At 42.3% G+C, this 15,420-nt stretch overlaps 2 protein-coding genes across 2 annotated transcripts in view; both read right to left on the bottom strand.

The window, feature by feature from the left end:
* KRABD1 (KRAB domain containing 1) overlaps positions 1 to 15,420 on the bottom strand; it is a 51,184-nt gene that overhangs the window by 19,197 nt on the left and 16,567 nt on the right. The window lies entirely within an intron of this gene.
* On the bottom strand, positions 8,484 to 14,307 carry ZNF662 (zinc finger protein 662). The gene is given in 5 exon segments (XM_078350588.1): positions 8,484 to 8,990; positions 8,992 to 9,076; positions 9,078 to 9,642; positions 13,106 to 13,219; positions 13,863 to 14,307. Coding segments are annotated over 5 exon segments (1,494 nt in total). The 5' UTR covers positions 14,167 to 14,307; the 3' UTR covers positions 8,484 to 8,564.

Here is a 15,420-nt window from a genome sequence, read left to right as displayed (position 1 = left end):
GACAAGAGCAGTATTGCATCAGTAAGGCAGAGGGTGAGCCGCAATGGCTGTTTAGGAGAAATTGTATTGATTTTCTATTCCCATTTATGTGGCTCCTCTTTAATATCTTCTAGTGCTTTCACTTACTTTGACTAGAAGAGAAAATTAACTTTGCCAGTAGGCAGAGTGACTGACTTTACAAATGATTTGGTCACCCGCTATAGACAAAGTCTTCCTCTTAATAAGTTTGTGTTCCATCCCCTGGTGTTCCCTCTATGCTGAAATGTATTCATCCTTTGTCACAGATTTTTGCTTGTTTGCTTGTTTTTTCTAGAGCCAATCCTAAATTTAGAGGTAGCAGGTTTTTAAAAGCTCCAAGAAATGACTAACACACTTCCAGATGTTGTTGGTCTATACAAGGTTTCTCCACAGCAGCACTATTCGAATTTGGGGCCAGACAATTCTTTTTTGTGGTATGACAAGAAAAAAAGTCACATAGTTAAAGGAGTCCAGAAGTTACCTCAGAAAGATAGGATATGATCCATTAGAGAATCTGGAATTCAGAGTATATTTTCATCAAGTTTGAAAAGTGTGTCATGATGATAGAGACAGGAGACAGCCGAATGCCACCCAGGTCATTGTGCACAGGGGGCTTGCCTAAACATGCCCACTGTGAAAAATTCCGTCCCTCAACACGCGTTCAGTAAGGGAAGTAAATCAATGAGGAGTGGCTCAGACTAAAGGCACGCCTGCGCACTGGGAGAATGAGGGGTGGAGCCACCAGGAATTTATGCCTTATTTAGGGGGAGGAGTCTGGCCTCTTCAACTACGGTGTGATGGCATGTTATTCAATCTGTAAAGTAGAAAACCTACATGCAGCCTCCCTCTTTTTGTTGAGAATTTTCCTTTTCTCTAAATAAATTCTGCCCTCGTAGCTTTTTCAATGTTTCTGCATGCCTAATATTTCGTGAGACAAGAACCTGGATTTTAGCTGAACTAAGGAGCAAAAAATTCTGCACTACTTTGGTGGTCAGAACAGGGACATGAGGAAAGGTGAGGAAGATGTGGACCCAAAAATCTGATTTCCTTTCACTTCTGAGCTTTCTCATCCTTTGACTTCTGAAGGTAGAGGAAACTGCAGTCTTCCTCCCCTTGGCTGTCATTCTCAGAGGGTGGACTCAGTCCAGCCCAGTATTTTCTATGGCATTTTTCTTATTTCGGGGGGAAACTTAATGGCACCTATCTTTTCTTTTACAATATTGGGAGCATTCCTCCCCCACCTTAATAACTGCAGGTACGCACACAGGATGGACAGGTGAGTGGCAGCTCTACGACCCTGCTCCTCTCCCATTTGGGACTGGGGCGAAAGGCCCAAGGGCCCCATGCGGCTGGCTGGCCAGAGTTCCTTGCCATGCTCCCACAGTGCCTTCCCCTCCCTCAGCCAAGGGGTCCAGCTCAGTCCAACAGCAATAAAAAGTTTTGTCTCCCTGTTGGAGAAACCCATTGGCATAAGAATAAGAGGATTTCCACCCAGGTATCTTTCCCACCCTGCACGTAAACCATTTTTATTTTTTCCTTTTCTCCACCTCGTTGGCAGTTAACACAGCCCTGCACTTAAGCTGGTTTTTTTTTTTTTTTCTTTCCTCCACCCTGTCAAGAATTAGCTTTTATGCAAGAGATTTTTTTTTTTTCCTTTTAGAAGACATTTTACTAGGTCAGGACCCAAATTCACAAGACACCCTTTTCTCTCCCTTGTTGGAGGAGGACTCAATTCCACAGCTTCACCTTAGCATTTGGCTTATGATAAGGAGTCCATGTAACCCCCGAGACATATTTCTGTCCCAGACTCAATTCCAAGCTTCTACACTTGGAGGCTACAGACAGCAGGGAGTACAGGGTATACATGGATAAGAGTGGATAATCCCACCACCTAGGCCTCCCTGTTAACATGATGAAAGCCGCATTGACACCCATGGGCAGCACCCTGTTGTGGTCACCAGGACTTGGGGATATAAGAATGGAAGAAGTACAGAGGACCCTTATTCCTTCTTTCCCTCATATACCCCAGAATTTACTGGGAAGAGAAAGGAGCCAGGGACTCCTGGTCCCCTCTTTCTAGATCTTCAGTCAAGCTGGCTTGGAATTGAGCTTGGGGGAAGGGAACCCAGAAGCCTGACATGCTGGTAAATGTCTTTTTACCAGTTAGGCCTTTGACCTCCCTCTCCCTGTGCAAACCAGTAAAAGGAATGATAAGGATCACTGTTTATATTCCCTGTAAAGTTTGACTAATGAAAAGGAATTATGAGGTTGATCTTAAGCTGTAGCCAATCTAGTGTGCTTTGCATGCCTTAATTGAGACTTGTTGGTTTGCCCTGTGAAATTACTTTTGATAAAGATCAAAAGCCAGAAATATTGGCTGCTTGGCATGGCTGAAGTCAGGTAATAAGGGATTTAAAGGGGTTTTATTAAAAGGTGCTCAGCTTAATTAAAAGTGGATATCCAAAATCAGGCACCATGGCTCACGCCTGTAATCCCAACACTTTGGGAGGCCAACATGGGCAGATCACCTGAGGTCAGGAGTTCAAGGCCCACCTGGCCAACATAGTGAATCCCTATCTCTACTAAAAATCAAAAATTAGCTGGGTGTGGTGGCAAGTGCCTGTAATCCCAGCTACTCCAGAGGCTGAGGTAAAAGAATTGCTTGAACCCAGGAGGCAGAGGTTGCAGTGAGCTGAGATGACACCACTGCACTCCAGCCTGGGTGACAAGAGTGAGACTCTATCTCAAAAAAAACCAAAGTGGCTATCCAAGTTATAGGTATATTTAAAAGGCCTTTATGTTTTTCTCTTCTTGGATCTTGTTTTGCTGGAAAAAAAATTTTTTTCTCAGTCAACTGAATTTTATTTCTACATTTTGCTTTGCCATTATTAATGCATGCCTGAGAGGCCCTAAGATAATTTCTAATATCCTGGAACTCCTTGGGAAAAACAGAAAAGACAACACAGATTCTACTTTGGGAGAAACCTCTGTTTTCCTCATGGAACCCCAGGATTTAAAAGCAGATAGATCCCTCTCCTCTCAAAATCTGTTTTTGTCTTCTAGTCATACCTATTTATTGGACCCTAGAAACAGCATGATTTCCTAGCCTTGCCCTTAAAGTGCCCCACCCAGAGGCCAATAATCCGATTAGGAAATTGGCAAACAAGAAAACATAGCTACTGATCTTCTTTCGTCTATATAGTTACATATGTGTTATATATGATGTCTATGAAAAAGAACTCTAATTGCCATAAAGAAAAATAAATGCTTAGATCAAGTATATTTTGAAGGAAAAGAGCTGTAGTGCCTCTTAGTTCATGTGACTTTAATCTTTGATAAATAAAAAGTCTTAAAGATTACTGATAAAATACAAATGTCTTTAAAATGTAAATATGTGCTCTAAAGTATGCAGTTCAGATACTAGGTTTGCTAAATGTTTTAAGGTTATATAGTACTTCTTTGGCTTTTGAGAACTGTTCCACTTGCCTGCTTTACAACTTGGTAAGGCCTAGGGACATATGAAATTAACCACTCCCCTAACTATACTGAAAAGAGTCAAGCCTAACCTGAACCTAGAACAGAATTAAAACAACTTACCAGGTTTTACATTAATGTTAAGAGATGCTAAGAATTATCATTATAACATGTCATTGAGACTACTGAAAATACATTTACATGCAAAGTGTGTAAGAACAGTAAAGTGTGTTTTTAGTAAAAGAGTATAAGAAGGCATGGAAATGTGAATTTTTACCTAGGGTTAAGGATTGTTTTAAATTAGATAAGATAAAGCTAAAGGTTTAAACAAGTTATGGAAGGTTTCTAAAAGGTAAAATCTTTCAAAATAAACTGTGTGTGTGAACATTAAATTCAAAAGGGTAAAATATGGTTCCTCTGTAAAATTGAGGATTGAAATAAAAGCACAACAAGGTTTTCTCAAGGCACTAATCTGCTCTTTAGTAAAATTTGTAAAATGTTATAAAAGGTTTATAAGAATCTTACCTCATGGTCAAACTAGTTATGATTGGATATAATGGTCTATAAGATTTAATTTTTTAAATTGGGATTGACATTCATAGTAAACAAATGCAACAGTGAAATTTGGATTTCTCTCTCTTGAACAGGATTTTCATGTAATAGTAAAGGCTAATGAAAGGTTTTTGTTTTTTCAAATTTTTGAGCTATCATTTTGGCAAAATGAATTACTTATAGTAATCTGGAATTCTATTTTTTTTCTTGAGATGGAGCCTTGCTCTGTCACCCAGGCTGTAGTGCGGTGGCACCATCTCAAGTGGTTAATTCCATATGTCCCCACTGAAACCTTCATCTCCTGGTTTCAAGTAATTCTCGTACCTCAGTCTCTGAGTAGCTGGGATTACAGGTGCCTCCCACCACACCCAACTAATTTTTGTATGTTTAGTAGAGACAGGGTTTTACCACGTTGGCCAGGCTGGTTTCAAACTCCTGACCTCAGGTGATCCACCCACCTCAATCTCCCAAAGTGCTATGATTACAGGCATGAGCCACCACACAGGGCTTGGAATTCTGTTTCATAACATCAAGTGTTTTAAACCTCTAATATATTAAACAGGCTACCCAAAATCAAATTTCAGCTTCAAGGTTGTATTTCCTTACTCCTAGCTATTGGATGCTACAGAGGGCCCCTGGAGCACTCAGAAGAGATAAACAGGATTGACATGGTTAGGTACATGGAATTGTCAAAATGATGTTTAATCTTCTTCAGATTATATTTTAGGGAATATTAATATATATTCCAAAATTGTATTGGATGTCTGTAATTCTAATGTCTGAGTATATGTTATCAATCATAATTAAGGTTATGTTATTATAAACCACAGAGATAACCAAATTTTTTTGTCATTATATTTTTAACTGTAACTACCCTGGACATTTTGTCATTCACAGACATTTGTCTTGTTTCGATCCTCTTCAAAGGATGGTTTATAATCAGCCATAGGGCTTTAACAGGTGCTCTCAAATGCAGGTTTCTGATAACCTTGGAGATCATGACATTGGAATAAAGGAAAACATGCAGGACTCATGAAGAGCTTAAATGTTCATGAATATCAAATGACAAGAGTTAACAGAAATGTACTGAACTAATAGAAAACTGAAGTAATCTTTTTTAAAAGTTTTTGCTTGAAATGTTGCTGATCTTTGTTTGTTTTCAGAGTCAAGGAAACTTACTTTGAGCCATTAACAGCCTTTAATAATCGAGTAAGGTATACTCCTGTGAACAAAATTTGGAGCATATTTGTTTCTCTCTGCTTGGCTTCTCCAGAATTTGGAAACTAGCTGTGAGTATTCTTAATTTATGGCAATATAGTTTTTTGCATCATTGCAATAATAATTTTCTTTTGCAAGAGGATACAATTGGAGAAACTGTTGTTTTACCAAGGCTTTAACTGGAAGGCTTTGACTTGATTTCCCTTTTAGAAACCAAGCTTGACTTACAGAGCCAATAAAAGCCCCTTGGGAAAACTGACTTCATACCTTGTCTACACAGTCCCCATACAGGTTTCCTAACCTGCAGTGAGTAAGGAATGTCATATGTTAACAGGCCCAGGAACCCCATATTCTTGGGACCTCAATGAGGGAGGAATTCACCCAACTCATAGTTATTTAAGGGTACAAAACCATGGCTGGGCTCGGCTTTAGAAGTCCTGAGATTCCTTGTCAAATTTTAAAAGCCCATGTAAAAATAATTATTCTTGCTGTACTTTATGCAAATAATCAGGCTAAGTACAAGACTAAAGTTTATTTTGGAAACAACTCAGTCCTATCATGATTTATTTTTAACAAACATGAAAACTGGAGATAAATTATATTTCAAGATTTATCATACCTTTGTCATTAAATTCTAGACTCATTAGTTGTTTTTAAGTTTTTTGTCCACATTTTAAACTAATGCTGCTTATTCCTATGAACCAACCAGTAATCTCTGGCTGCAGCTCAGAAGAAACAAAAGTGATGAGTAAGGTAAAAATCTGGATCAATATTCCAATTCTGGGCAATTACCCTGCAAATCCTGCCAGGTGATTGAAGTAAATAAGGTGCCTATAACCCAGAGGCTTCTTTTTTGGGAAAATAATACCAAGGGAGCTAACCAAAGCCAAGCCCCATACACCCAAATCTTAGCAGGCGTAACTATAGCCACCAGTTATCTGGGTGCATCAGCAGCCTCAGGATTTCTGAGCTGTCCTTACAATCCCCCCTCTATTTCATTTTGATCATGTCTTCTAACAACCTGATTTGTCTCTTCTCACCTTCAGGCCATTGAACTCCAAACAGTCATGCAAATGGAGCCTCAAACGCTGGCTGCCTTTTACCAGGAACCCTTAAATAGGCCTCTGAGGGAGATCTGACTGCTGCTTTTCCAAAACAGTTCACCTATCAGCAAGTAGCAGTTAAGAACAGTTGTTATCCTTATCCTTATTCTAAGGGCAATTAGATGTACTTCTTTAGAGGGGGAAATGATAGAGGCCAGAGACAGCCAAATGCTGTCCAGGTCACTGTGCACAGGGGATTACCTAAAGATGCCCATGGTGAAAAGTTCTGTCCCTTAACACATATGCAGTAAGGGAAATAAATCAATATGGAGTGGTTCAGACTAAGGGCCTGTCTGCTCACTGGGAGAATGGGGTGGAGCCACCAGAAATTCATGCCTTATGCAGGGAGAGAAGACTGGGCTCTTCAGCTCATGTGTGGTGGCCTGGTATTCAATTTAGTGGGAAGGAAAACCTGCATACAGGAACCCTCTTTTGTTGAGAGTTTTCCTTTTTGCTTAATAAATTCTGCCTTCCTCACTTTTCAATGTGACCCTGCACCTAATTTTTCCTGGCCATGACAGAAGAACCCAGATTTTAGCTGAACTAAGGAGCAAAAAATCCTGCATTAATAGTATGACTTAAAACATCTGTTAGATAGTATGCAGGAAATTAACCTTAGGTCATGAGAGCCCTCTATTCAGATGCTCAACTTCCAAGCAACTGACATGAGATAAAAATGAAGAGCTTATAAAACTACTAAGCAAGAGGAAAAGGTGACACTGAGGAGCAGTATGAGAAAACAGTGCTTTCAAATTTAAGACTGTAGTTGGGTGGCTAAGTTGCAAATAACAGAAATACTCAACTCTAACTCATTTGACAAAAGATGTTTACTGGTTCACATAGCTGAAAAGTTCTGAGGTATGTCTGCTTCAGGTAAGGCTTGGTCTAGTGGCTCAAAAGATGTCACCAAGGACCTAGTTTCTCTCTGTTTTGTCACTGTCTTCTTTGGTATTGGTTTTATCCTCAGTCTCCACATGGTAGCACCTGGAAGCTCTCGAATCTCCCCTCTTAGTAGAAAAAAAAAGTTGCTGTAGTTCTAGGCCTCACATTTTCCTATGTGCCACACAGAGGACAGATAATATCTCCTCTGGTAGCTCTCAAAGAAAAGTCTCTCTTTTCCAGAAGGCCCAGTATCTCCTGATATCACAGTGGCTGTGGCCAGGGATGGGATAAACTGATTGACACGAGCCATCCTATATAAATTTTTATGAAAAAAATCTCCAGTTTAGTTTACATATTCCCTATCCCAGAATGGTGTCTCATGAAACAAGGGCAATCCGTTTTCTCAAGACCCTCTGCTGTTTCCCGAAATTACTTTGGTGACCTCATAGCAACTTCTGAAGAAAAGGTCCAAGAGTTGACAATGTAACTGCAATGTTGCCTCCATCAAATAAGGTTTTCAGCGAGGCAGACTTATGAAATGCAGTACTAATAAACACTTGTATACAAAAAATATCTACAGAGATACACAACCAGTAGCAGTGATTGCCCCTGGGGAGAATTAGAGACAGGAATGACAAGGAAATTTACTTTTCACTGAACACCCTTTTCAACTACTTCAATTCTTTTTTTATCATGCACATGTTATATTTAGTCAAAGATAAATGTTTCAGAATTTGAAAAATATCAAAGAAATGCAGTGTTGGTCCTCAAAGAGTCATTTAACTGAGATTAAGACTGAGATATGAGACTATTAGAAAAATATAAGATGACACACAATTAAATACTAACTTGGGTGGTATTGACTACAAGTAGAAGAAGAAGAGAGATCTGCTTAGTTGAGGGAGCTGGATCTAAGTGATGAAGGGAAACTAAAAGCACAGGAAAACGAGCAAATAATAATGGGCAGAGGCATAAATATGTACAACTAAGTAAAGAACAGTACTAACTCTGCAGTCAGATAGGCCTGCCTCCGATTTCCAGTCTATCACTTACTGAGAAGTCCTGAATGAGTTTTATAACCTCTTTCAATTTAGATTTCTCATTTATATAATGAAGAGAAAAGCACCTACCTTAATAGGATTGTTATGCAAATCAATCAATGTATGTAAAGTGGTTAGCACCTGACAGAGTAGCTGCCTTGTACAAACATCCTAGAACAGGGGGGCCAGTCTGGCTAGAGTACATGATATATATCAAAAGGGCAAGATAATACCGGCTATTAAAGTTAAGGGTTACAGCAAATTGTGAACAGTCATCTCATTTTGTCTCTGGGATTCCTGTAGCATAAGATTTATTAACAAGTATCACCATTATGCACTCGCTCATTTCAAGAAGGTGAAAGATCTGACAGTTATAGGGTTTGTCTCTAGCATGGTGCCTCTGGTGCTTAATTAAGACAAAATTCTGACTGAAGGCCTTCCCACAGTCATTACATTTATAGGATCTTTCCCCAGTATGGATTCTTTGATGTCAAATAAGGTGTGCCTTGCAAAAGAAGCTTTTCCCACAGTCAGTACATTCATGAGGCTTGTTGCCAGTGTGGACCCTCTGGTGCTGAGCAAGATCTGAGTTCCACATGAAGACTTTCCCACAGTCCTTACATTCATAAGGCTTCTCCCCAGTGTGCATCCTCTGATGCCAAAGAAGGGCTGGGTTTCGAGTAAAACTCTTCCCACATTCCTTTGCACATGTATGGTTTCTCCCCAGCATGGATCTGTTGATGTTGTGTAAGGTTTGTATTCTGACGAAAGCCCTTCCCACATTCCTTCAAAGGGTTTCTCTCCAGTATGTATTCTCTGGTGACGAATCAGGTTTGACTTCCAAACAAAGGCCTTAGCACATTCTTGACATTCATAGGGTTTCACCCCACTGGGAATTCTCTGATGTGCAATGCAATGTGATTGAAAACTGAAAGCCTTCCCACATTCCTTACATTCATAGACCTTCTTTCCATTATGAGTTTTCTGGTGTTCATCAAAGTCCTCATTTTGATCAAAACACTTGCTGCATTCTTCACATACATAGAATATTTGCTTATTTAGAATTCTGTGATGTATACCAATGAATTTATTGACAGTATTCTCTGAACTCTCTTCTACTGAGATCTCATCCTTGACAATCACTTCTATAATATCATTTGTTGAACTTTCCATACTTCCCCCATTGAGGTAACCAGGCCATCTCCCTAACCTGCTTTTCCCTTTACAGGTTTTCCCAAACCATAATTCCTGGGATCCACACCACCTGGGTCCACTTGATAGGACCATGAGGTCCTGTGCTTCCTCAAGAATTTCCTCCTTAAGAATAAAATCTTTCTTCCTCTTCCACACACCCTCTGAAAAAAGAAATCAGAGCTTCAAATGTCATCACTATCCATGATAGAGCGACTAAGGTCACCAAGTGGTATTAATATGTCCACTTCTAAGTGCCACCCATGTCTCAGTGGCCTGTCCTAGCTGAAAATGGCAAAAACAAGTCTAACACACAGAAAGAAACCAAAAGCAAAAGACAGCAACTAGATAGAATCCCTGAGGGCTATGATTCCAAGCACCAAACCAAGTCCCAGGGTAGGCTCTCAGAAAACAGGTGAATTGAATCTAAGGCAAACTTAGGTAGCTGAGTTCAGTTTATAACATGAGAAGAACAGGCCAGGACATAGGGCAGAGGACCTATTCAGAAATAAGGAATCCTTAGTGGTATACCTGGGAACCTGGTATACCACTTGTCACACACAGTGGACAGTAGCAAGAATGAGCTTCCTCACACTTTTCAACACTAAAGTATGCTATAGTCTTCTCTTTCAATCCAATCACCAAGTTCACCATGAAACCATGAAAAGTGCTTCCTCAAATTACTCCAGGCAGAACTGGGCAAAGACTCCCTCCTCTTTGTTCTCAGAGTGTCTTATTCACATTCTGTTACAGCTTCATCATTTTTCTGTAATTATACATTTATGTATTATGTCACATTAGAATATGAGTCCTTCCAGGATAAGGACCATATATGACTTGACTATTTTATCCCTAGCAACTAACACAATGAGTAAAATACAGCATCTGCCTTAAAAATACTGGATGATCATAGCAGCCAGATGGCCATCTGTTCAGTTTAAGCCTAAGACCCATCCTTTTTTAATTAATTTAATTAATTGAGCTTGTCCTAATGAAAGTTGAAAGCTTAGGGTTTAATTGGTTGATGTGGGGATTTGGCCCCCAAATTTGTTAAGAACTATAATGGCAAAATGAATTTTTACATTATAAAGGAAAGATAGGAAAAGGTGTGACTGGGAAAAGAATGCTCATTTCCCTCTCACTTACAAGGACAAAGTAGGCTTGGACCCTCTCCTTGCAGTTTCAGGTTCAATGGCTCTTCCACCTGCTCAAGATGGGAAATCCCAGCAGGCTTTAGAAGTAGATATCCTGCCAGGGTCAAGATACAAACGAGGCTGGCTCAGTGAGAGGAGTGAGGCCCATCAAGAAAGGGGTAGACATGGAAGTGGTAGGGAGAGAATAAAGGTGGATGAAAAGACTGGTAACATAGATAAGCAGAAATCTGGAGGTATAAGAATGTAAAGGATAGGCAGGGCGCAGTGGTTCACATCTGTAATCCTAGCACTTTGGGAGGCCAAGGTGGGCAGATTACCTAAGGTCAGGAGGTCAAGACTAGCCTGGCCAACATGGTGAAACCCATCTCCATTAAAAACACAAAAAACATCAGCCAAGCATGATGGTGTGCACCTGTGTCCCAGCTGCTCAGGAGGCTGAGGCAGGAAAATCACTTCTTGAACCCGGGAGGCAGAGGTTGCAGTGAGCCAAGATTGCACCACTGCACTCCAGCCTAAGCAACAGAGGGAGACTCCATCTCAAAAAATACATACATACATACATACAGACAGACAGACAGACAGACATAATAAAGGATAGAAAATACTAGAACAGAGAAGCTGCAATTCCATCAGTTCCCAAAGATATGAAAACATATCACTCATTTTTAAATGTCAAAAAGAAATAGAAAAGCCTAAGGCCTTTTCTGCACCTATCCCTAGGAGATGAAATTAAATTCACATAGAAAACAATCAGGATGTGATGGAATTGCAAAGAGCTACTCTTGAGGACTCCCTGTCTAGGCAGGCTATTCTGGGAAACCATAATCTCCTAGGTTCCTTCCTTCCTATCCATTTATTGCTTTCTCATTCCACAAAGATTCAATGATGGGGTTTCTCTATAGCATCCATAAAAGATGAACTCACGCCCTCACTCAGCCATTTCCAAAAGTCACTTCCTACTAAGTAACATGCACTACTGTTCACAGAGATCCACTCTAATATGCTTTACTTCCGCTTTCACTAGAACTGTCTCTTTGTAACCCTCATCCAAAACCTCCCAAGAAACAGATCAATTCTACATCTTCAAATGACAAACTTTTCTGTTGCCAAATCCAGGAACTATGTATCCTCTGAGTATTAACTTCTGTAAGACAAAAGTGGACTTTGAGTAGGGACAGGTATGTGCCAAGGAAGTCAGCTGCAGGTCAGAGAGTTAGAATTTTGGTCAAGGAGTAACTTAGCATTTGGTTTTCTACCTAATGCAAAGCAAAGCAGAGACATTCCCTTAGGTGGTAGGGAGAGGAAGCACTGAGAATGCAAAGGATGCTGTGGTGGTCTCCCTACACCCATTCCACTCCCCCACTGTAAAGCAGCTATGCCCTTTGTAGGGAGCTGGAGTAGGTGGTTGGGTATCCCTACTCCAATTCCTAGGGTAGGCTCTGACTTGGCTAAGCCAAGCAGGTTAATCCCACCCCACTCACTACACAGGAGACTGATTCAGGGATAGGCAATTCAGACCAAGTCAATCAGTGCACAGTAGTTCCCTTGCCACAGTGATTGACTCAGAGCTGGCATATGACTTAAGGTAGTCCATTATAGAATACTTAGGACCTTGATTCACATTTTTTAAAGCCTAAGGAAGGCCTGCCTGGTTTCTTCCCCTAGGTAAGAAGCAGCAGAGTCCTGTTACTACCACGAATCACCTTATAACCAAAAGGGGAGCCAGACTGTAGACAAAGCCAACGCATACGAAGACAGACCAGAGACTGTAATTCTGATCAAACTGTACCTGCAGCCCACCAGTTACATGAAACAACAAATTCTTCTTTTTTTGTTTAAGCCAGCTTGAATTGGGTTTTAACACCTGCAATCAGGAGCATTCTAATGTGAAAAGACAGAACAAGGAACTGTGAGAATGAGGAAACTGGGAGCATGGCTCATGTCTCACTGTGCCCACAGAAGAGCCTTGTGGGAAGACGAAATGGGGCCAAGGAGGAAAACAGTAAACACAGTTATCACTAGGAAACTAAGAGCAAGAAAGTCCTGTTTGGCCTAAAGTCATCCCAGGGCCTTCCCCTGAGGAATAGGAACTATTTGGCTGAGGGTTGACAGTTCTTGGTTTCTAATGATAAAGATGGCCATTATATCCCAAGCTGGAAGACTCTAAGCAGGCCAGGAAGTAGAAAGGGCACCCAAGATCAGAATAAACAGGAAACTCAGGGGGCAAGGATACATGATAGCCATAACAGCAGAGATGGGGAAGAGGCAAAACAGGTTAATGAAGATGGCACACAGAGGAGCCAGGATGAATAAAACAAGGACTCAAGAAGATGGAAAATATATGGGAACACACAGAGGAAAAGGAATCCCACTAGTGTCTACAATACTAGGTTAAAAGAACACGTATCTACGACATTTTAATGATCATGACAAAGAAACTGGTCAGATGACTGGCACATGTGCCCTCACTCACCTGAGGAGATGCCCCTCTGGCCCTCTCCATCCAGAGCTACCCGAGGAGCCAAGCACCATGGTGCTTTGCCTTGCTCCAGCTGGGATATCAGAGCCGGTTTAGGAAATGGAAATGCTGCTTAAGGGGAAGGAAATAGGACAGGCAAGTGAGTGGTGTGACACAGAGTAATCCCAAGGCTCCTCCCAGGCCAGTGTCTTCAGGGGCAAGAGAGGAAAAAAGGAAAATAACTAAGAGGAACAAGAAAAGGAATTCCAGGGTAAAGGACAGAAGAGGAGCCAGGAGACTTACAAAGGTCAGGAAGTTGACAGAGGACTCAACAACTGTTTGAGTCAGCAAATGGATAATTTCACTGATTGAGGAATTGAGTCCTCAATTCTTATCTGTCCTCGCCCTCTTAGCGCTCTCAAGTTCAGACATCCTCATGAGGATGCTTGGAATTGGGCTGGATCTTGCAAACCAAGAGCGCAGGGAACTGAAGGCTCAGTGGGGCACCATGAATCTGCTCTGTTCTCACTATCCCCACAACACAAGGGTAGAGGTTGGGCAGCTCTCACTCTGAGGCAAGGAAATCCTGTATAAGGTCCAAACTGATACCAGGACTTCCTACTTCCCAACAAGTGCTGAGATTGGGTCATTAAAAATCTGAGAGCCTGAAGCTGCCACTGAGCTGAAGGTTATCAACAACTCCTGAGCCTTTGAGAAAGAAGCCAGGAAACTCTGAAGGGTAGAGGCAGGGCCCAAAGGGAGAGACCCTTACCCAGGGAAGCCACAGACCCATAATTCTCCAGCATCACATCCCTGTACAGGGCTCTCTGAGCAGGGCCCAGGCCGATCCATTCATTCTCAGAGAAGTAGACGGCCACATCTTCGAAGGTCACTGACTCCTGAAACAGCAAGTGTTTAAATGCCCTAGGACAACCCCAGGACCAGGCCAGGAGGAAGGGGAGACAAGGCACCAAAAGGTACTGTGGGGATGCTTGCAGGGGTTCTGGATTCTGAATGTCTACAGGTACTCTTTCAGCAGAAGATTTTTGCCTCCTATGTACAAAGAGACAAGGCATCAGCCATCAATTTTCTCATGTCTTTTCATCTTTATTTCAGCAAACATCTTCTCCTTTTTTTTTTAAGGGTCTACAAACGTTTTCTAGTTTCATCCTTCTATCCCAAATCACATCTGTACTCTAGGTCCCATCCTCTCTCCACAATGTGTCCTCCTACAGAGGTCACCCACCCTTGATAACAACTATCATTTTAAGCCTGTGCCAAGCACTTGACATATATTACTTAGTTTATGTCTCATAGCCTACAAGGAGGGTATCAGGTGGAAACTGAGGCTCAGAGGGATTAACTTCCCTGAAAGTTCCAGAACTGAGACAGAACCCAGGACTGTTTGACTCTGGCTCTTGCCTGTTATGCCACACTGCCTTCCATCCCCACTCCTGCTATCCCTGCTGCCCCTGTATAGGACTCTTCCTCCTCTGTCCTCCCCAGTCACTGCCACCAGCCATGAAGGCAGCTAGGGGATCCTCCCAACACTCATGTTGCCCTGGAGACTGTACTCCACAGGGCAGATCCTTGCTGTGACTTTACTCCCTGCTCTCCCCCACCCACAACACACGCTCTCAAACATCCCACCTGGCTTCCCCAAGCCCCAATCTCCACGTCCCCATTTTCTGTATCTCTGGGAATCTCAGCTCCTGCACGTTCTTTCCTTTTCTCTCATCCTCTTCCTTGAGAAACAAATAGTGCTGACCTCCAGCCATGGAGACTTCCTGTAATTCTCAGCACTGCCTCCCTCAGGGTCTCAGTCTCCATACTGTGTAAGTTCTGTGCCCTTGCACCTGCAGCTACTCTTGCCTGAATATCCACTTCTCTCCTGCTCCTGCGCTGCAGATTCCTTTTCAACCTAATATCCAGCTCAAACATAACCAGCTCTAAAGCTGGCTCTGAAATTCTGGCCATTCATCCCCCGACGGCACTCTGTGCGCTCTGCCCCAGCAGTCAGCTCAACCCCGTGCTGTTCCAAGTCTGCTCTCCTTGAGGCTCATGTCCCGGGGTGTCGACTCCGCTCTGCTGCCTGTCCCTCGAGGCCCCCCATTCTGGGTTGTACCCCCATTTCTCAGCGGCCGCACCACTCCGTCTCGGGGTCTAGAACCCAGGGCAGGGCCAAGCCTGCTTCCAGGCTCCAGCCCCGCACTCACCAGGCACGTCCGGGGCAGCGTGGGCTGTCCCGGCAGCAGCTCGAGGGCAGGGCCGAGGTGTGTCCTGCTCACCAAGGCCGCGGTCGCTCTCCGGGAAAGCGAGCACCCCCGCCC

Source organism: Callithrix jacchus, chromosome 15 (genome assembly GCF_049354715.1).
Source record: "Callithrix jacchus isolate 240 chromosome 15, calJac240_pri, whole genome shotgun sequence".
Taxonomy (NCBI): Eukaryota; Metazoa; Chordata; class Mammalia; order Primates; family Cebidae; genus Callithrix; species Callithrix jacchus.
The sequence above is the reverse complement of the archived record's forward strand: the minus strand, read 5'-3'. Positions and strand labels throughout refer to the sequence as shown.